At 29.9% G+C, this 23618-nt stretch overlaps 2 protein-coding genes across 2 annotated transcripts; one reads left to right on the plus strand and one right to left on the minus strand.

The window, feature by feature from the left end:
* Positions 1 to 8203: 8203 nt before the first annotated feature.
* On the plus strand, positions 8204 to 9328 carry LOC112518692. The gene is made up of 4 exons (XM_025126475.1): positions 8204 to 8257; positions 8395 to 8640; positions 8729 to 8869; positions 8984 to 9328. Exons 1-4 carry the CDS (start codon positions 8255 to 8257, stop codon positions 9326 to 9328), a joined length of 735 nt encoding a protein of 244 aa, XP_024982243.1. The 5' UTR covers positions 8204 to 8254.
* Positions 9329 to 21336: 12008 nt separating this feature from the next.
* LOC112517817 (putative UPF0481 protein At3g02645) lies at positions 21337 to 22863 on the minus strand. The gene has a single exon (XM_025125190.1). The coding sequence runs from the start codon at positions 22861 to 22863 to the stop codon at positions 21337 to 21339; it is 1527 nt and encodes a 508-aa protein (XP_024980958.1).
* Positions 22864 to 23618: the final 755 nt, after the last annotated feature.

A 23618-nucleotide genomic window follows, 5' to 3' on the forward strand; every position in this document is an offset into this window, starting at 1 on the left:
AATTATCGAGTTCCAACAAAATAAATAATTATTATCTTTATAAAAAATTATATTATTAAATCAAATACAAATTACTTCGTTATTGTACATAAATTAAATTATAAAAAAATTGGATTAAAAAATTACATAAAAAAATGAGGAATTTCAAATAGTTTATTTGATACTAATATCGATATATTTTTGTCAAATTCTTATGATATCGTCAAACATATATTTTATTCAAAAATAAAAGCATCATCGCTTTCTTAAAATCACATAAAGCCATATTATAACATCGACTGAGATAAAAAATAAAATGAAATATTAAAAACACGATGTATCTCGCTGCATTGCGCGAGTACGCTTCTAGTATATATATATATCTATATATATATATATATATAGGGTATATTTCTTTTACAACCTTGTACATTTGTACAACCTTTGCAACTCTATTAATTGAGATATTTATAGAAATGATTGGAGTTCATTTATTATGATTTGAATATTTATGGAATATGAATAGAGTTTATTAATTATGATTAATACTTTATATTAGGAAACAATTAATTGATTAAAAATTGAATGGTTGAGATGAGGGTTGTATAGGGTGTAAGAATGACAAAGGGTGTAGAATAACATCCCTCTCTCTCTCTCTCTCTCTCTCTCTCTATATATATATATATATATATTGTATTTAGTTTCATTTTCAATGATGAAAAGCAATTAATTTAGGCGAGATTAATAAAAGGAAAGTAAGTAGGTGGTGAGCAATTATATGAAATTAATGAAATGCTGATTTGAATAAGGAGACCAAATTAAGTGGCGTCTTAATTTATGACAAATTATTGAGTTCCATGCTTTAATGTGTTCTCCATTAATCTCATATGGTTGGCGAACATCTTTTGCATGATAATTGCATAGGCCAATTCCAGTTTTTCAGACTACAATACTTCTCTAAAAATACTTGTAACACTTACCTGGTAAGTGTTTACCGATAAAATTTAACATTATTAATTACTTACCGGGTAAGATTTTAGTCTATCAAAACGACATTGTATGCAACAATTCATCCCGTAAGCGCTTACCGTGGTAAGAGTCGTCGCCCTCACTTATCGGGTAAAACTCATGGTCTTTGTTTCACTCTTATCGGGTAAGATTCTTAGCCCTTACCATATTCATTCGGTGAGGTAATGTGACTTGGTAAGCGCTTACCCAGGTAAGTGTTTGGTAAACGGCCCCTTAGTGTTTTTTTTTTGTGTATGTATAGATTTCATGAAAAAATATAACTTTGTGTTCTTGAGTCATTTTTTATAAAGGAAACGAAAAGAAAGTAGGGAGGAAATGAAAAAATAACGTATTCTCGCGTTTTTTTTTTGTAACACCCCAATGTCATATTTGCATATATCAAAAAATAAAATTTTCACATTCGGTCTCAATCTATTTACAAAAGTTATATTACAAAATAGCTAACAACTTTTTCAAAACAACTCTATACATTATATGAATACATAACAATAAGAAGAATGTGCTAGCCCAATAACCCATGCAAGCATAATAAAACCCTTCGTAATTTCCCCTTCCTTTTGTTTTCTGGTTGTGCCCGATCTGTAATGCACATTTTTGAAATACAAAATGAGGGTTAGACCTTGAGGTCTAGTGATAAATTACTTTGATGTAATTACAGGGTGAAAATCACCAAATCATATTTATGAAATCATATTTGTAATAATAACAAATATACATCATATTGACATAATGAACCTCATTTATTGCATCCAAATATCCAAATAACTTGATAAACACATTCTGAGTAAACTTGTCGCATCATATAGAAGATTATATAATTTCTCACATCACATGGATCATGGATGAGACAAACCTATTTTCTCGCAATACATTGGTGTAAGAATATCAACTCATCGCATCAAACTGATGCAATAAACCCAACTTGTTACATCATATGGGTGTGATAAGTCAACTTTTTTGCATCATTCCTCGCCACACACTGGTGTGATAACCACAATTCATCGCATCAATAGGATGCAACAACTTTAAGTTATACATCACACAGACGTGATAACTCCAAGTCATCGCATCATAAGGAAGCGATAATAATGAATGTTTGAACAAAACCTATATTTCATAACTCATGATTTTGTCACCCTTATCCTATTATACATTTCTTCTTGATATGTCACTTTTATCCCAATATACACCTCTTCTTGATATGACACATTTATAACTAAAATATACATCTACTTGATATGCCACCCCTATTCCAACAATGATATAATCATAACAAAAACTCACACTTGCTAATTATGACATTAAAACAGTTTTATAATCAACAACTCATATAAAAAATCATACGGTTTTACACCCAATTTCCAAATAAGGAGAATTGGTAAAAATTAAACTCATCTTAGATCACAAGCGATGAAAGTAACATGATAAACAACAACAATTATCCAAATTCAGAGTCACAAAATTTAGCTTTTCTTCTCCCCCTTTCAGTTTCTATTTCTTCGCACCAAAAAACACACACTCTTAGAAAAAACTTTTTCACCAACTTCCTTTTTAATCTCATATCATCCCAATGAGATAAATAAAAATCATCTCATTGTATTAAACACATATGAACGAGGTGGTGGATGTATATAAAACAGTTTAAGCACATATACCCAACTAACCCCTCAGCTTATCTCCTTATAAAAAATAACAACCCTGATCTTTATAACTGAATAACCAGTTATCACATTTTTTAGGTGGAAAGGAGGAAAAAAAATAAAAGAATATAATGCCAACGTTCTGAATGTCCAAGAACATGCAAAGTTTTGTCTTTGGTAACGTTTCAGTTATGAACTCTATTTACTCGATTACAATTATTAGTACATGTTTATAATACTGATTCTTAACCTACATAGTTTTTGTTTATAGATGAAATGCTAATTATGTATACATATAATGCAACATGATTTAAAATTCTATTATGAACTATGACTAAAATCACATAATTCCTCATAAAAATAACATTCTAAAAACCTAACCTATACTTCTACAATCTATAAGTAGAGAAAATAGAAAAGTATTAAATATTAAAAATATGTTCCATTTGGAGTTTTGGACACTCTCAAGCTAAAGTCTTTTGACTTTTTATATAGACATGGAGCCCACCAACTTTTTCGGATTGTTGTATCCTCTAATGCTATATAATGAATAGAAGAATACGAAGGAAAACTTGCATTGGTTCGTTCATTTAACTCCATTGAGTAGATGAATAAACACGAACGGTAAATGAAAAAATTTTTTTGTGTTCATGTTTATTCGTTTGTAAAGTAAATGTGTTTATTCATATGGTTGTTCTTTACCATGTTAAATGTGTGATTCTGAACAGAGTTTTAGAATTTTGAGGCGTAATTTTACACTCTTTAGGATCATTCATCAATTAACATAAAAACTATAGCCCATCTTCGGTGCCACTTTAATTTCTAAGAAAACAAAAGTAGTATGCTTTATCTCGCCTATGTAATTTGTATATATGTATCTTTGTTATCTTATTTTGCAGTGTAATCGAAAGTTTTAGGTATAACAGGGTTTTCAAAAAGATTGGAACGTCCCCTTTTGTTCATGTTTGTTTTCATTTGCTCGTTAAGATGTTAAAAGAACGTAAACAAACAAACATAAATGAATATAAACGAAATAACACAAATGAACAAAAAAAAGCCACAACTACTTGTCATTTTGTTCCTTAAAAATAACATACACCACTAGAAACTAGGGTTTTAGCAACAACTTTTGTCGTCGCTAAAAGTCAATTTATCATCACAAACTATTTATAGAGACGACATGTCGTCATTCTAACATGTGGATAAACTTTCGTTGCTAAAGGTACGTCGCTGAAACTCACTTTTCTTGTAGTGTAACAAATAAAAACCGCGTAAACTTAGAGGCGTATAAAAGGAATTCTAAAAATTTAATTTAATCAATGATTTTACATAATAATGTCATAGAGGAAGGGTCTTGCATGAAATTAAACATTTTACGAGAAGATAATTTTCAATATCATATATGATTACACTTTTTGGGTATATTTAATCATACATTATTAAGGTCTATGTATTGTCAATGCAACACGTATTTAATCATATAAGATTAAACTTGTGTATCATACATGTAATCATATATGATATTGAAACTTCTCGCTTTCTCGCAAAATGTTTAACTTCTCGTTTGGACATGCATCTAATGTCACGAGGAAGAATCACACAAGAAGTTAAACATTTTGTATATATAAACCAACGTAAACAAACGAATGAGACTATTATTTACGTTCTCCATTTAACTAAACAAATAAAAATATGTGCTCATATCCGTTCATTTATAAAATAAATGAACTTCCCACCGAAAAATTCACAAACGATTCCCTAAACGTTCAGTTCGTTTACTGCACTAGCTTCATCTATGTTCGATATGCTTTTAGCAATAAATTCTTCATAAATTATAACTCATAATGTATTAATGATATTTTCTTAACGTTATGTAAATGTTATTATTAAAATTAATAGTTTTTAAGCTATTTTAAATATATTAAGTCCAATTTAAAAACAAAATTCTTCCAAAGACAATGAAATTGAAGCATCCATGTATAATGCAGCCTTTTATTGAAACCACATTTACACACTAGGAGGAATAAAAATCCTCTTGTGGTCACGGAGGTTTAAATACGGTGACTCCGGGCTATCTACAAAACAGGTGATCGTCCTAGGATTCTTCGACTCGGATAGCGAGTTGGATATCCAGGTTAAATGATTATGTAAATCCAAATACCGATTCTTATTGCATGAAGACATAATGATGAACCAATCCCATTCGATCCAATAAAAGAAACATACATAAAATAAACCAATGGATTCCATGGAGACCAGCCAACGACCAGAATTGTGTAATTTTGAATGGTTTGGCCAATGGTTGTAGATGTAGGGTTCTCTTTCCTTCATCATCTCCAAGACCATGCAGTAGCTAGCTAAGCCAATACAGCTAGCATTTTCACCAATATATATATATATATATATATATATACACATATATATACATATATGTATAGAGAGAGAGAGAGAGGGGGGGAGATGGCAGCAGTTTCAAGAAGTTTGGCTGGTCTAGCTAGGGTTTGGAGAGCTCTTCAGCCAAGGTGATAGAGATTATATATTGTTGCATGTTTAATCTTTTCTTCTATCAAGTGGGTTTATTTTTTGCCATTTAAAGAAAGGTTTCATTTTTCTGAAGGTAAAAACATGAAATTTTAAAATTATATAAAGAGAGAAAGACGGGTTTGTTGATAAGATTTCTATTATGGGTCGTGAACTACTTACAGTGTTCGGTGTGTGTCAGTGACATTTATCAGTTGTAAAAATTCATGGATGTTATTAATGATGAATATGACACATGATACGTTCTCGGTGGTTTCCTAGTCGATAATGGAAATGTGTTCTCGACCAAACTCCCTCCCTCGCTCTCTTTATATATACTGATATTGTTTTTTGTTTTTTTGAGTTCAAATTTAATGTTTGGAACTCGATGTTTGCACGGATAGGTGTGTAATTTATACCTTTGATTGCTTGGAAGTTAATTCATTCGTTTGTTTGTTTCTGCTCGTGTTTATGTGTAAAGAAATATATAACTGTTGCACAAAACCGACATCTAGTCAAATTTAGTAGAACTATATATACCGAGCTAGAATTTACATGACCTATTATATTACACTTAACGTAATGTAAATATTGTTGTAATTTAATGTGTGTGGCAATTTTAATTCATTACGAAAATTGAAATTGGAGGTTTACTAAACGATTATCTATTGAGTGTTTACTGGGTAATTTTTTTTACCAGATGAACATGTCAAAAGTCAAAAGTCTTATCCGGTAAGAGCAATGATAAAGATGAAGAGTCTTACTCGGTAAGTGAATGTGATGACTCTTACTCCGGTAAGCGCTTACCGGATAAATTGTTGCATACGATATCATTTTGATGTATTACAATTTTACATGGTAAAATAAATTACAATGTTAACTCGTAATGCTAAGAGCTTACTGGGTAAGCATTTAAGTAAACGGCCCCTAAGATAAGTAAAAAAAATCATAAAATTCAACTCTCACTTTTTTTTTATATATATTACTTCTACATATATACATACACAATTGATATGTTAAATAATATATATAGAGAAAATGTGTTTTCCAATGAAAGAAATTGGTATATTAGGTATTCTTAAAATGTGTTCCAAATTTATAAATATATAATTTATAAAATAAAAATAATAAAAATTTAAAATTACAAATATCAGAAGCCTACTCCACAATCTCTCTCCGAATCCTATACCAAGCCACAAGGAATTGTTGTTACTTTTGTCCTCAGTAAATTTCCACTCTCCTATTTTTTTTATTAATCTAGATATTCAATCCGCTATGCAAGCCGATTAATCCCAGGATGATCATTTGTTTTGCAGATAATCCGAACTCACCGCATTTGAACCTCCATGACCACAAGGGGATTTTTATTTCTCATTGGATTTGAACCTAGGACTTCCTGGTACTTTTGATCTTTGGATCCAAGCTCAAACCAATCATGCACCACCCTTGTGGCTTTTCTTTATTTTCTTTTCATGGCATCAACATTTTTGATGTTTTAAATTAATAAATTTGAGTTCATCGACACATATATCTGAATCAAGTAAAAATTCTTTCATTTTGAAAAATGGGTATGATCCATTCCAAAAGAAGTTCATCTTAGTGATATCGAACTTGAATCTATGTAACATTTATGTATTAAACACCAAGGTAATTACAATTTTAACCTCCCTCGGGGTGATAAACGGTCTCGAAAATCACATAATTATATATAACATTAAATCTAACTAAGTGGCCATAAAATGGTTGTTTAAGATTTATTATCTGTTTCTTATTCATACACACAACCAACATATAATACTATTAGAATAATTTGAATATACCTTCAAATACCATACGATTTAAACTCAAATTCAAATTCAAATTCAAAATAAACACATTTTTTTGGATGTCCTGCAAATAAACGTTGGGTAAATTCAATCAAAAATTACATTTTCTTCTTGTTAGTCATTAAAAGAAATGGTAAAAATGATTAATATTTAGAAAATAATTAAGCATTAAGTTATAACTCAGAATAATTAAAACACATTTTAATTCCTCAATGGGCGGTGAAAATATAATGATCACTTTTCATGGTAAAAATAGTTTGTTGGACGAACTTAAGAATTAAATATTATTATGTTAAAAAAGTTATTAATTATATGAACTCCTTTTTTTAGGAGAAGAATATTTTATTAATTATGTTATAAGAGAATTTGATTTTTAAGTATCAAATGAATTCTGTAAAAAAATTAACTAAAGAAATTTTAGTCGAAACTTCAATAAATTATCTCACATATATATATATATATATATATATAGGGTTAGGTTCACGTGAGACCAAGGTTTTTGGTGAGACCCGTAAGATCAATTTATGTTCATTGATCAATTTTATAAGCTAATCATTTATAATGGTCTAAAGTTGCACGGTAGCAATTTTGTGATTATTGAGAAGTCTCGTGACAATTTTGTGATTACGAATGTTCAGATTGTAGGTCTAATCCAAGAGTTGAGAATTGGTCTTACGGGTCTCACGAAAAAACTTTGATCTCATATGATCCCAAATCTATATATATATATATATATATATATATATATATATATAGACTGGGGATCATGTCAGACCAATGGTTTTTCGTGAGACCCGTAAGACCAATTCTCAACCTTTGGATTAGATCTACAATCGTTAGATTTGAACATTCATAAACGCCACGAGACTTCTTAATAATTACAAAATTGCCACCGTGAATTTTAGACCATTAGATCATTAGCTTATCAAGTTGATCAATGAACATAAATCGGTCTTACCGGTCTCACGAAAAACCATTGGTCTCATGTGAACCCAACCCTATATATATATATATATATATATTATATGTGATGATATATCATTTTGGAAAGAAAAAGGACTAAAAAAACTGAATACTAAAAATTCAATTCTCCAAAGTTGATAATGTGTATATATATGGCAAAGGAATAAATATATACCCTTTCTTCTCTTGTGATTCTCCATAAATACTCTCATCCCCCTATCTCTCACTCAGCTCCCTCCCTCCCCTTGCACCACTACTCTTCCTACTTCCTACAACTACAACACAGTTTATGTGATCATGGTATGTCTACACCATCTTCATCTTCTTCAATTCTTCAAAATTATGTATCCCCAATTGTCTTACAATCTTATATATTTCTTGTTCATCTTTATAAACAATTTCTATAATACTTGTATGGTATATATATGTGCATATAGGGAATTCGAAAACCAGCTTGGTTAGAAGCTCTCTACGCGCAAAAATTCTTCACGGCATGCGCAATTCACGAGAACTCAAAGAAGAACGAGAAGAACATATGTTGTTTGGATTGTTGCACTAGCATCTGCCCTCACTGTGTGCATATTCATCGCTTCCATAGACTCCTTCAAGTTCGACGCTATGTATACCATGACGTAGTACGGCTGGAAGATCTAGAACGCCTAATCGACTGCTCAAATGTTCAAGTATGCATCAACTGTGATATTTATAGGCATAATTCACACTAGATTACTTACTGATTTGACTGATAAAATACATATCTGTAATCATCAGGCTTATACCATTAATAGTGCCAAAGTGGTGTTCATCAAGAAGAGACCTCAGAATCGGCAGTTTAAGGGATCGGGAAACTACTGCACTTCTTGCGATAGAAGTCTCCAAGAACCCTTTATCCATTGCTCGTTAGGGTGTAAGGTATCGATCGCGATTCAATTCCTGCTTTCTTTATATTTCTGTGATTTGAATCATTGGATCAAAATTCAAGCTTTCAACTCAGATGGGTATGAATCTTCTTGATGTTGATTTTAGGTGGATTTTGTGCTGAAGCATTATAGAGATCTCACACCATTCCTAAGGGTATGCAACTCATTACAACTTGGTCCAGATTTCTTCATCCCTAATGACACAGGAGACGATGAGATGACAAACGAGACGCCTCACTCAACCATCGTGGACGTGGACGACCCGATGAGCTCAGGGTCGGGTTCGTCGGGTTCGGAGAACATGAGCATGATGTGCACCGGGTTCGTTAGAAAGAAAAGGAGTGGACTTTATAGTTGTGAAAGTTTTTCAAATAAGGTTCATTCTGAAGAAGACATGGCCACAAGCATGAGTAGAAGAAAGGGAATTCCTCAAAGATCACCAATGTGTTAAGAAAATGAAAGATAATTAATAATATTTATATCTTTTTTTTTTGTATTTTTTACTTTTTTTTTTAAATAGTTTCAAGACACTTTCACTCATGCAACTACTCTCTCTCTTCCTCTATATGATGTTTTTTATGGGTTAATTAATTACTTGGTCGGGGTGTTTTGTCTTAATGGCATCACGTGATTCCCAATTCCAAGCAATGGTTTTGTATATTTTTTAAGAATTTATCCCAATATTTTACTTAAATTATTATAAATTAAAACCATGAATTCGAGGGCATTACGTTTTTAGTGGTGTTTGGTAATTGCTGAATGGTTTGGTGTAAAATGATTAAGATACTCTCATGATATAATGTAAAATAAAATATAATTGTTTGGTTTATTGTATACAATGAAATTATGGCTCTTAATGGTTAAGGGAGATCCAAGATACAAATTCATTCAGAGGGTTTTAAAATCATTAAGAAGCAGACTTTTTTTTCGCCAAACAAGATTCACTTCTTAACGATTCAGAGGTTGCTTTTTAATGGAATTATTAAGAGGTAAACAAACAATCCCTGTCAATTTATCAACTCCTAAACCAGGAAAAATATAAAAATTCATAGATTTTTTTAGAGATTTTTACCAATCTAGGAAACCCACGTGGCATTTTAATTATCTTCTTCATTACTAAGTAATCCAAAAACTAGAAGAAGAAAAGTTGAGGAAGAATATATATATATATATATATATGTGTGTGTGTGTGTGTGTGTTTTTAAAGAAATGAAACTGTAAAAGATCCGAACGTAGACAACATTTTGGAACTCGAGTTTTAAATCCTACTTTCGAAGTTTTTTGCATCCCAAGGTGTTTTATAAACCGACTTAGCTAGTGTGTTGTTCAGATTTTCTGTTTAATTTAATATTTTATTATCGACCATAAAATATTTTATGAATATATAGTAATAATTTATGTAACTTGATAGATAAATAACAAAAATACAATTAAATTTGAAGATCTAAACAATTTAGATTAATAAAAGAACCATACTTTTTTGAATTATGTATCTAAAATATATGTTTCTTTATCATGATGGTGTCCCCAAATCAATGTTCTAATAAAGGAACTTAACTTAAGTTTCCTTTGACTTTGACCATAATGTGCTATAGGCTACAACCCATACGTGTTAAAGATATGAAGATTTTCTATATTGTTTTTATATATATATATATATGGTTGGGTTCACGTGAGACTAAAGGTTTTTGTAAAACTTGAGAGACCAATTTATGTTTATTGATCAACTTTATAAGCTAATGGTCTAAGGTTGCACGGTGACAATTTTGTGATTATTGAGAAGTCTCATGTCAATTTTATGATTATGAATATTCAGATTGTAGATCTAATTCAAGGGTTGGAAATTGGTTTTACGGGTCTCACGAAAAACCCTCGATCTTACAAGATCCCAAGTATATATATATATATATATATATGTTGCTAATGGTATTCATTATTTTTCATGTTAAGATATGTTAAATCATATTTATATATTATTTTTGATTTGTTAATATCAGTTAAAGTTAATTATTTTCATGTTAATGTGTGTTAAGGTTGGCATATTAAGACATGTTTAGGTAATTGAGCGATGCCAATTATGTTAAGCCTTGTGTCTACCTACATCATTGTCCTCGAAGTTCGATTTGATTACAGGTTTGCCACTACATTCTTTAAGGCCATTGGATCAAACGGTCAAAGTTCATTCAAAGACAACAAAGGGTTCTCAATGTCAAAAAAATACGTGATGACAACTTTGTATGTATGTATATATACATACTCCCTTGCATACGTACACACACACATATACATACATATATATACAGAGAGAGAGAGAGAGAGAGAGAGAGAATCCAATGAAACCTTTAAAGACGGACATGAACAAATAAAGAAGCTAAAATTAAAATATTATACTACGATAAAAAAAACATACAATTTTATCATGAGCATAAGAGAATCAATAAAACTTCAGGTGATATTGTGATTTCATTCATACATGCAATCTTTTTATTCTCAATTTTATATATTTTAGGATATAGTTTTGCCAAGTAATTAAAACCAAAAACAAATATGTCCCAAACTTGTTACATAAACTTTTATATATATANAATATATAATTCTTTTATTATCTTGATTGTATTGTAATTATTAGAGATTTGGTTTAATTATATCATGAAATATTGTAATTGACTAATTTTTCAAGATATTATTTGTATTTATTTTACAATTTTCATTTAACGTATCAGCTATTTTTTGTTAAGCATAATTTGTTCATTAGTTAGCTTATTAGCTATCAACTAACAATTAATTTATTTAAAGCTAATAATTAACGGTTAGCTTATTAATTAGTTTACCAAACATAGCCTTAAAATGACATGAGAGAAAAATAGGACAGTAAGAAAACCTAATTTCATGAGATAAAACTAGAGTTTTTTTAGGCCACCTAGAAAAATTATTATTTCACCCTAGACAAAAAAAACACAATTATTATTTCATCCTCTCTTTTAACATAACAAAATCATTACTATATTTGTGTGTGTGTGTATATATATATATATATATATATATATATTATAATGTAATATATTTATATATTGTTGGAGTTGTATTGTACGAGTAATAGTTATTTTATGCCTCGAAATTTTAAATACGACATGGTGTGATTCATTAATATATATATATATATATATATATATATTATAATGTAATTTATTTATATATTGTTGGAGTTGTATTGTACGAGTAATAGTTATTTTATGCCTCGAAATTTTAAATACGACATGGTGTGACTCAAAATAGGAGAAGTTATATTATTGTTTACTATGGTATTTGTTGACTGGTCAAACAAGAACAATGTTTACTATATATTTTAATTTTACATAAAACCCATTAAGACTATTTATATTTTAATTTTTACATATAACCCATTAAAATTATTTTATATTTTAATTTTTACATAAAACCCATTAAGACTATTTCATATTTAATTTTACATAAAATCCATTAAGACTATTTTATATGTAATTTTACATAAAACCCATTAAGACTATTTTATATTTTAATTTTACATAAAACTCATTAAAACTATTTGACTATCAGATAAAAATAAAAATATCAGTATTATTCAATAATATATATGATACATGACGACAGGTGTATTTATGTTAAGATACAAAGACTCTAATTTCTATTTTTTAATCACAAAATGTCTCAATAACGAATATACCTGAAAAAAGTATATCATTTAAATTTCTTGTTTATTAAAATTATGGTAGTTATTTAAATCTTCTTTCGGTTCAATTAATTCTAGACATTAGCTAAAAATATATAGAGCAAAAAACAAATATGACGTTGATGTGTACAAAAAGTTATTTTTTATAGGTCGAGATTCAAATCCAAGTAGGAATAAAAATCTTTTTGTAGCCATGAAGATTCAAATACGGTGACTTCGGGCTATCTGCAAATCAGGTGGTTGCCTTGAGATTAGTCGGCTCACATAGCGAGTTGAATATCCAGGTTAATAAAAAAAATTATTGAAAAAAATATTTAAATTAGAAAAAAGAATTTATTTAATAACAAAAAATAAATTAAAGATAAGCAATGAGGTTAGGTTTAGGGTTTGGGTTTGGGTTTGTGTGTCATTCTCACGTGAACGCTTGATAATAATTTTGTTGTGTCCGTACGGGTGACTTTTGATGCCTCCTTTTTCATCCCACTTTTACGAACAAAATTATACATCAATTCTGCCTAAAATCAAATCTAACTTTGTTTTAAATCATATATTATAAGGAGGTTTGATTATCTGCTAATATTGGAAATAAGCTAAATGTTATATTTTATTTTTAAAACATGCCTAAGGGACTGTTTACTAAATGCTTACCCGGTAAGTATTTACTGGGTAATTTTTCTCACTGGATGAACATGACAAAGACCAAGAATCATACCCGGTAAACAAATATCGAGTGAGAACATGTATGTATTTTTTGAATTTAAAGTTGAACGAACAATTATCAAACCGTCTACTATCAGTACTAGAAGATGCCTTTATTCAAAACCTGACTTTTCAAATTATTCAACAAGATTGAGCCAGTTGTGCCAATATACAGTGTCCAGTGTTGCAGCAACGTAACGTATACACTTGCTACATCAATGCTTATGTTAGCATTTTATCACCAAGTTCATAAAGCAATACCATTCCTACATCCTAGCTCCACTAAATGTAAAACCATAAAATAAGACTAAAAGACTCAATATAGGATTGAGAAATGTGTAAAATGAAGTGAAATAAAGACATAATTAGGTGCTAAAGTGTATGTTTTTGCACATTTATCAGGTTGTTACAAAGGGGGGTCAATTGAATTTCATCAAATAAACACCAAGTCCGATTTCCAGGATTTTGGGGAGAGCATTGAAGTCGAATTTGAGGATTCTTAATTAGGGTTCTTGGTAACTCCTTTTCAATCATTATAAGTTTGCTTTACATTTATAAATAGGGATACGAGTAGCTAAATTTCTATTTCTAATGATGAAATTATAATTAGCTTACTTTGAATCTCGTTGAGACTTGATTTATGTTTTAATATCAGCTCAAATTCATTTATGCAATCCTTCTTCAAAATGTGATATTCATTTTTGGGTTTTTGATTTTAGAAGGATCCCTTAAAACTTGGAAAAAAATTAAAAATAAAACATTTTTTCTTTTAAAATTTTCGACGGATTTCAGAACGGAATTTAATTTTTATTTAAAAAAATTATACTCTTTCAGAAATTTGAAAAATGTTTTTTTAAATTTTTTTTCCAACCAATATATATATATAGGTAAAATATTTCCGACAGAATTTAATTTTTCTTCTTTTAAAATTAAATTCCGTTGGAATTTTTTTTTTAAATGTTTTATTTTATTTTTTCCTACCAATATATATATATATATATATATATAAAGGTAAAATATTTCCAACGGAATTTAATTTTTATTTAAAAAAATTAAATTTCAGCGGAAATCCATCGAAAATTTTATAAGAAAAAATGTTTTATTTTTATTTCTTTCCTAACAAAAATATATGTGTATATAAAAGGTTTAAAATTTCCGATAGATTTCCAACGAAATTTAATTTTTTAAATAAAAATTAAATTCCGTCGGAAGCTTTAAACGAAAAAGTATTTTATTTTTTTTGTTTTCTAACAAATATATCTATAAAAAGGGTTTAAAATATTTCCGACGAATTAAATTCCGTTGGAAATTTTAAAAGGAAAAATGTTTTATTTTTATTTCTTTCTTAACAAAGATATATATATATATATATATATATATATATATATATATACAGAGAGAGAGAAGCGTTTAAATGAAAACCGCCTCCATTTGTGTAAACCAATCTCATCCATCCATTTTCTTAATCAATGGTCAAGATTTGTTTACTTTATTTTAGAAAATTAAAAGAAAAATATATTAAAATTTTATTTTTAATAAATATTCTGTAACATCCTATTGAAGAACATTATTCTTTATTTTAGGAAATTAAAAATTTCTATTTGTTAGGAAATAATTTCGCTAATGCATGAGCCTTTTTATTCCTTATCCTGAAATTGTTTCAATGTCCTTCACATACCCATGTAAATATGCACCCTATTCATTATGAAATTATTTCAAAACGCACCGGTTTCATCATAAATCCATTTCAGCATGTAATTATTTCATGACAAACCGCATACATTATGCACCCGTTTCGTTTTGCATTTCACATACTAAATGGATCAACTACACCATCACTGAAACGGGGTTCACCATCAAACCTGTTCACTACTCATTGTTCAATTACGCCATGAACTAGTTTCATCTTCATGAAAATTGTTTCATGTACATAGATTAGTTTATTTCGCTCCTGTTTTGATGAATTCATTTCTTTAATCCTTACAATCTTAAAGATTCTGTAACATATTACAATCTTCAAAATTATGGAGCAGATTCATCATGTACCCGTTTCATCATGCAATTATTTCATGACGAACCAAATACATTATGCACCCGTTTCACTACTCTTGGTTCAATTACGCCATGAACCAGTTTCACCTTCATGAAACMTATTTCATGTACATTAATTTTCTTATTTCACCCGTGATTTGATGAATTCATTTTTTTAAGCCTTACAATTTTCAAGATTTTGGAGCAGATTACAATCTTCAAGATTCTGTAACAGATTCATCATGTATCCGTTCATCATGCAATTATTTCATGACGAACCAAATACATTATGCACCCGTTTCATTTTCCACTTCACCTACTAAATGGATCAACTACACCATCAATGAAACGGGTTCAGCATAAAAATGTTTCACTACTCATTGTTCAATTATGACATGAACCAGTTTCACTTTCATGAAACCTGTTTCATTTGTATTAATTTCTTTTTTTAATCATGATTTGATGAATTCATTACATTATGCCTTACAATCTTCAAGATTCACCAGCAGATTCAATAGCATCACAATATATTTAGTTCAAATTGTTAAAATTATAATATAATTAAATATTTAAATGTTACCATTTATAAAATTTCCTTTATTATGTTTCCTTAATTAAAATTTATTAATAATTTCCATATTTAATTAAAAATATTGTAAATGACCAAAATACCCTTATTGATTAAATTTAATTAGACAAAAAATGGAATTTTTCTATTGGTCAAAATTAGTTTACACGATTTCTTAGAAATGCACGGTTTTCATTTAAACGTGCCCATATATATATATATATATATATATATATAGGTAGGTTATTATACAATATCTTACATTTGTACAACCAATACAACTCAATCTCAACCGTCCATTTAATTTGATGAATATGTAATTTATAGAAGTTTTTGATTATTTCCTAATATAAAGTATTAATCATAATTAATAAACTGTATTCATCTTCCATAAATATTTAAATTATAATAAATGAACTCTCATCATTTCCATAAATATTTCAATTTATTGGGTTGCATTGGTTAAGTGTACAAATACGATAGGTTGTATTTGAAACAAACTATATATATATATATATATAAAGTTTACAAGTTTCCGACGGATTTCGATTTGTTTTTATTAAAAATTAAATTCCGTCAGAAATTGTTTTTGATTAACGTTAATTTATTTATTTAAATAAATTAGAAAAATTTTGCGATGGATTTCCGACGGATTTGTGACGGTTTTGAATAAGTAAAAAAAATCCATCAGAAAACCGTCACAAATCCGTTGAAAACCCGTTTAAAATAATTTTAATTTTTTTTCCAAAAATTCAGTGGGGGATTTGTGGGAGATCTGTGGCAGATATGGATAAAAGTTGACTTTTTTGGAATCCGTTGGGAATATTTTCGACGGAATTTCCGATAAAAAAATGTGTCGATGATACCCTTTTTTTTAGTAGTGTTTTGCATATTTAATCAAGGATTACCTACGACATTTTTGTTTTTGCTTTCTTTAAATAGTTTTAATAGGTTACATAGTAATGGCTTCCAAGAGGTCTTGATGTGTTGCAATGAATTTTATTTGGTGTTGCAATGAATTTTATTTGGCCGTTTACCAAAAACTTATCCGATAAATGCTTATCGGTAAAATTCAACACTATTACTTACTTATCAGGTAAGATCTTCGTCCATCAAAACAATACCATATGCAATAGTTTACATTATAAGCTCTTACCGTAGTAAGATTCATCGCCTTCACTTACCGGGTAAGACTCTTGTTCCTTGTTTTGCTTTTATCGGATAAGATGCTTCGATATTCAATTCGATAAGGTAATATAACTTGGTAAAAGCTCACCCAAGTAAGCGCTTAGTAAACAGCCCTAATTGATTGATGGTTGTGGTCAACCTTAATATCTAAAATGCCTATGCATGTATAGGGTACAAGTCATGTTGGGTTTTACGTGTAGTGTAAATGTAAGTCTAGTAGCTAGTCATATATATAATTAAATGTATAGTATATATGTACATGTAGCATACAAGGACACGACTACCAATCTATAGATACATGCATCAATACATATTAGCTATATACATACACACATATATAGTTGCACATACTAACACGGGTATGGGTTCATGTGAGACCAGACTATTTTTATGAGACTCATGAGACCACACTTTTACACTTGAAATTTCACAGCAAAACATTGTGAATGTAAAAAAAATCCGAACATTCACAGTAAAAATACTGTAAATGTTACCTTCATAGTGTTTTGTTGTGAAATTTAAAATGTAAAAAAATGTGATTTCATGGATCTCACGAAAACGTAGTTTGGTTTCACATGATTCAAGTCTACACACATGTAAGCAAATTGACATGTACACATATATACATACATATGTAGGGGCAGGTTGTTTACTTAACTCAATAAATGATGTTAACTTTATGAACCAATGGTAGCCCTTCATATTGGAATCTATGGACAAAATTCATCATGGCATCATTGTAACTAATTACATACTAAAACTAAATAACATAGGTGAACGTTAGTACCATGGGGGTATTTCTGGAAAGTACACAACCAATATTTATTTTATATCGGTTACTGCCCGATAATTTCTCCTTCTTGGAATCGAAACCGTCATGAACACTACTTTTTATAAGTTCACCAATATAGTTAAGTCATGAACACTATTTTTTATATCATGGTCATGAACATAGAGTTGACCATAAGAATATCATATGAACACAATATTAACATAATATAATGAAGAATGATTTTGAGTACATATATGTTGAAGATGACCATCCAAGTTTCTTATTCTACTAATAACAAATCAACGAGAATCTGGAAATAATAACATATTAATTTAGGTTAAATCATGGAACTGGATGTTTTTGTAACAACCCATTAATGCAAATGAAATTAAGACAAAAAGAAAATTACCAATGTATCCTCAATAATAATTGTATGGTGAGAGATGAACGTAATATAACAATGGCTTGTGATTGATCTACAAGATTTGTATAGTTAACACTTTTTTCATGGTTAACAAATGATCTTAACACACATACTCTCTCTCTCTCTCTCTCTCTATATATATATATATATAATATTTATATGTATGTTTTATGTACGTATTTTAAATAACCCACGGTACAGAAAATATGATCTATTAAAAACATACTAAAAATTATTATGTTTTTGGCATATACCATATATTAGTGGCATGCAATTATAACTTTAAAAGATAATAAAATAATAATAAGGGGCCGTTTACCAAACATTTACCCGGCAAGTGTTTATCGGTGAAATTTAGCACTATCATTTACTTATCGGGTAAGATTTTAGTCCGTCAAAACGGTATCGTATGCAACAATTTACCCGGTAAGCACTTACCGGGTAAAACTCTTGAGCTTTGTCTCGCTCTTATCGGATAATATTCTTGATCTTTACCATATTCATCTGATAAAGTAACGTGACTTAGTGTTTACTTACCCAAGTAAGGGTTTGGTAAATGGCCCTTGAATGTCAAAAAGGTTGTGAAAAATCTTCCCTTTCATTGATTATTGGGCCTTCAGTTTTCTAACTGACCCAATAATAATTGGCCCAATTTAGTTCATTTTCCTTTTAAGAATTAAATTTAAATGCGTATTTCTAATTCTAATAAACTTATAACTTTGCACCTGATTTAATTTTTATTGAACGATTTGTATATATTTTTGGATGGATTAAATGCAACTTTATATATTGTTAAATATATTTTTACTTATAAATTTCTTCTATATACATTAATATTAAGACCTACTTTTTACATTTTCAATGTATGAATGAATTGACTTGATTTTAACATAGAAAGGACACAAATAACATTACCCTATATTTAATTTTTAGCAATTTAATTATCTATTTAAATTATTCCTAATACATATTTGAATTAATAACTTTTAGATGAAAAATTATTTTATACCATATTTTAGCACATTTTACTAAAAAAAATTATATCGAAAAAAATGAAAATATATATATATATATATATAATCAAAAATAGAAAATATCACATTTTATTGTGACACATGGAGTATTAACTAATTAACTCTTTCCAACACTCTGAGACATATATCATAACTAGGGCTGTAAACGAAACGAACGTTCAGCGAACCGTTCGTGAGCTGTTCGGCGGGAAATTCGTTTATGTTCGTTCATTTAATAAATGAACGAACATGAACAAATTTTTTTGTTCGTTTAGTTAAACGAATGAATATGAACAAGAGTCTTGTTCGTTCATTTAATAAATGAACGAACATGAACAATTTTTTTTGTTCGTTTAGTTAAACGAATGAATATGAACAAGAGTCTTGTTCGTTCATTTATGTTCGTTTATATTCGTTCGTTTATGTTTGTTTATATATTAAATTTAATATATAATCTTGTATTTATTTACTTTGAAATCAAATAATATTTATTTATGTTCGTTTAACTTGTTCGTTAATTTATGTTCGTTTAGCCCATTCGTTTATGTTCATTCGTTTACGTTCGTTTAGCATGTTAACAAACGAACATAAACGAAAACGAACACACCTTATTTTTAAACGAACGAACACGAAAACGAAGATTTCCGTTCGTTTACCGTTCGTGTTCGTTCGTTTGTTCGGTTAAGTTAAACGAACGAACATGAACAAGCCTCCGTTTGTGTTCGTTCGGTTCATTTAGAGCCCTAATCATAACTACTTATATTTCACACATGGAGTATTAACTAATTAACTCTTTCCAACACTCTTGAGACATATATCATAACTACTTATATTTCATCTAAATAATTTTATCATATTTATATATAATATAATGGGTTCATATTCTATAAGTCCATATTTTCATTCGAGGTTAAATTAAAGAAAATTAATTCATTATTTATAAAGGTGGTCAAAAATCGGTCACGGACTAGACTGGGCCGGCCCCAAATCGGTCCCGGTCCCAAATAGTGATCCCGGAACTGGTCCTGGTCCCAACCCAAATACAAAGGCTTGGTTATAAGAAACAGTTTCGGTCCCGTGCCAAGCCCAAGTTACTGATCCTATCTAAAAAAATCGATATTTTTTCTTAATTTTTTTGAAGTTCTTTTTAAAGAATATAAAAGAATTATTCTAATACACTTAAAATATGTAATTTGATCAATTAAATACACTTAAAAAATACGTTTTTTAGTGAGAATCCTGAATGTTTGTGAGTTGGTATCTTTCCTCATATACCATTTACCATATGACTTTTATATATATATATATATATATATATATATATATATATAGTGAATAGAGGGTAAATGAGACAATTACATATACTTAAAAAATACGGATTTTCAATTAAATATACTTAGAAGAGTTAGAAATACATTTAAAAATAAACTTAGACATACAATTTTTTTAAAATCAAACCGGTCCCGGGCCGGGCCTTGTTTTTTGACGAAAACCGTAACCGGTTCTTATCCGGCGGTCCCAAACCAGTCCCAATCAATCCCGGTGCCGGTGCTCCGCCGGTCTCAGGTCAAACCAAGCCCATTTAACCATCTCTAATTCTTTGTCATTTTTTTTTCATTTCCCAAACTTAACCAAACAACCACAACTTGCCTAACACACTGTTAAGCTTACTTTTACAGTCCTGCATATGTATCGTCCCCATCATAAGCTACAATACAATAACGTAGTTTTCCACACCAATCTTGTAAGATGAAACCTACCAAATGGACTCAGAACATATCAATTTTTACAATTTTGGTCCCTATGGTATGTTCAGCTTATCAGCTCTCGTCCCTAAACTTACATAGATGGTTATGTTAATAAGCTGTTCAGAACACAACTTGATGACATTTGAAGTTTATATATAGCGAATAAACAGTACAATAAGTTGTTTAGAACACAATCAGATTGTTGTTTAACTTCAATCAATTGATATGTTGATAAGTTGTACGACACAATCTCGTGTTATACTTCACGATCTAGATTGCTCACATTGTCGTTCATCGATCCAATGATCTAAAAGTCCGAAAGCTGGTTATTCCCGATACCGTGCCAAGAGTTTCCGAGCGCAAATTGACCCTTACACCTGTAAACTTGACACACTCCCTCGATGATCATCAACACAAGACTCACCACAGAAAAAATGATTGCGAAAATCTTCCATGACGCAAGAAACACCTTCTTGACATAGCGATAAACTTTGACCCTCGGTACATTACCAAAATGCTTGTTCACTTTCGCAACTGTCTTTCGCAACGCGGAGTTTTGTTTCTCTGTGCTCGATTTGGTAATCCCATTAAAGAGTTTCACGATCTCCTCGTCCCCCAAACCGCCTTCGATAATACTCTTTTCACGAAGAATCTTTACGTCCTTAACGCTATCGATAATCCCACACATTAAATCCACATACTCCGTGAAATCAAGATTCGGAATGGTACCTTTCTTGAACATTAACCCTTCGTAGGCCACCAGATTTCTCAATATAACTTCCGAATCAGACTTTAAATCAAGCACGGGGAGCGAAAATGCGAGCTTTCCCTCGTCAAATTCAATATCGCGAATCCCTCCAGGGGTCGTGCAAAATTCAATCTTCCCGATTCTTGCGAGTTTTGATGCCGAAGGGATATCGACTTCGAGTGATGTAGGGTTTTCTCCCAACATTTTGTTGAACAAACTAGTAATCTTGTCCCATGGCAATTTCAAGATGAGCATAACAGGCTGCAAAACTACATTTGCTCCAGGGAATAACCCTTGGGCGATTTGCACTGCATTTTCTACATCCTCTAGATGTACATCAAGCCGTAAATTGTATCGAAGAAAAGGGTTTGTAGGTGCTAACTTATCGTTTATGATCAAGTGATACATGCAGTGGAGTAAATGAAAGCTGCTGTTTATATCAAGATCGAGTTGGGTTTTCTGCGTAGAAAACTTAAGAGGCGATCGAGCTACGCAAAATATAACCAACAAGTTGAAAAGAGAAGAACTGTCGAAGGGTACCTGGAGAGCATTCATGAGTCCGACTAACACCACAAGTGGGATTTGGTTTTCAACCATCATAACATCTTTGAAAGTCGACATTGATGAACCTTCTTCTGTTTCTTTTGATAAAACATCAAGCAAGAAGAGGCCATCTAAGGCGAAAACCCATGCTAAGGTGTTATCGTCAATATCAAAGTACAAATCATAGCAGCATCGAGCTTCTGGAACCACTTTTCTTAGTGTCACGAGTACGGCTTGGTCGAACTTGGATGTGATGTTGTAGGGCTTTAGAACGGTTCTTGCTGTGATGAGTTTGAGCTGCTCTTGCTTGCTGTAGAGCTCGGTTCGGAAATGGTGGATTGGTCCGAGAGCGATGTGTTGGGGAACGTAAGACTCTGGTTTATCTGTGGTTATGGCTTCTGGTAGCTGGAAGATGCAAATGGGAAGATTGGTGTCGACCTGAAGATAGTTTTCGAAGGTTTTGTTGATATGATTGACCCATTGTTGCAGGTCTGTTATGGAAGATGGAGAAGATAGAAGTGGAGTGGTGGAGGACAGGACCATTTTTGTTGCTTTTGATGGATAGTTTTTCTGCTTTATTTGTTTATATAGAAAAACTTGTATTCCAAAATATTTGTTTTTCTCGAATTATATTCACTACAGAGTAATCACACAAATATCTTTTAATATTCTATTTTATTATTTATCTTTATTGATGTTATAATATGATTTTATGTATTTTTAAAAAATAATAATGATTTTATTTTTAAATAAAATATAAATTTAAAGATATCATAAAATTTTGGAAAAAAAATATCAATATTAATAGCAAATCAACTATTTAAAAGTTCTATTTTTATTATAATTTAATTTAAGTTTAATAACGAAATAATTTATTTTTAGTTTAATAATATAAAATTTTATAAAGATAATAATTAAGTATTCTGTTAGAACTCAATAATTATCTTAATTATATTTTAGATTATTTATATTTAAAATAAAATTTTTATCTTGTATTTGATTATGTTTATCTCCAGTTAGTTACACAAATTCAGGTATGGAGCTTTAATAAGTTGTACTTACGCACAATCTACTTGTAATCTTGAGTTTTAAGTAATATGCATTAATAAACAGTATTTTACACATAAAAAGTGGTTTTTAAAAGTTTTTATAAAATGCTTTATAATATAGCATAGATTTATATAATTTGGTATGGTGTCGCATCATTCTAGATAAACCTTACGGGAACCGGGTTTTTTAATGTAACATTTTCGAAAAGAGAAGTGTTTTATGAAACCTTATTTTAAGAAATATTTTTT

This window comes from Cynara cardunculus (assembly GCF_001531365.2).
Source record: "Cynara cardunculus var. scolymus isolate 2C chromosome LG 9, CcrdV1, whole genome shotgun sequence".
Lineage (NCBI taxonomy): Eukaryota > Viridiplantae > Streptophyta > Magnoliopsida > Asterales > Asteraceae > Cynara > Cynara cardunculus.

Coding starts and splice junctions, on each gene's coding strand:
- LOC112517817 (XM_025125190.1), bottom strand. CDS start 22,863: ATGGTCCTGTCCTCCACCACTCCACTTCTATCTTCTCCATCTTCCATA.
- LOC112518692 (XM_025126475.1), top strand. Junction 8,641..8,728: donor TCGACTGCTCAAATGTTCAA/GTATGCATCAAC, acceptor TGTAATCATCAG/GCTTATACCATTAATAGTGC. Junction 8,870..8,983: donor ATTGCTCGTTAGGGTGTAAG/GTATCGATCGCG, acceptor TGTTGATTTTAG/GTGGATTTTGTGCTGAAGCA.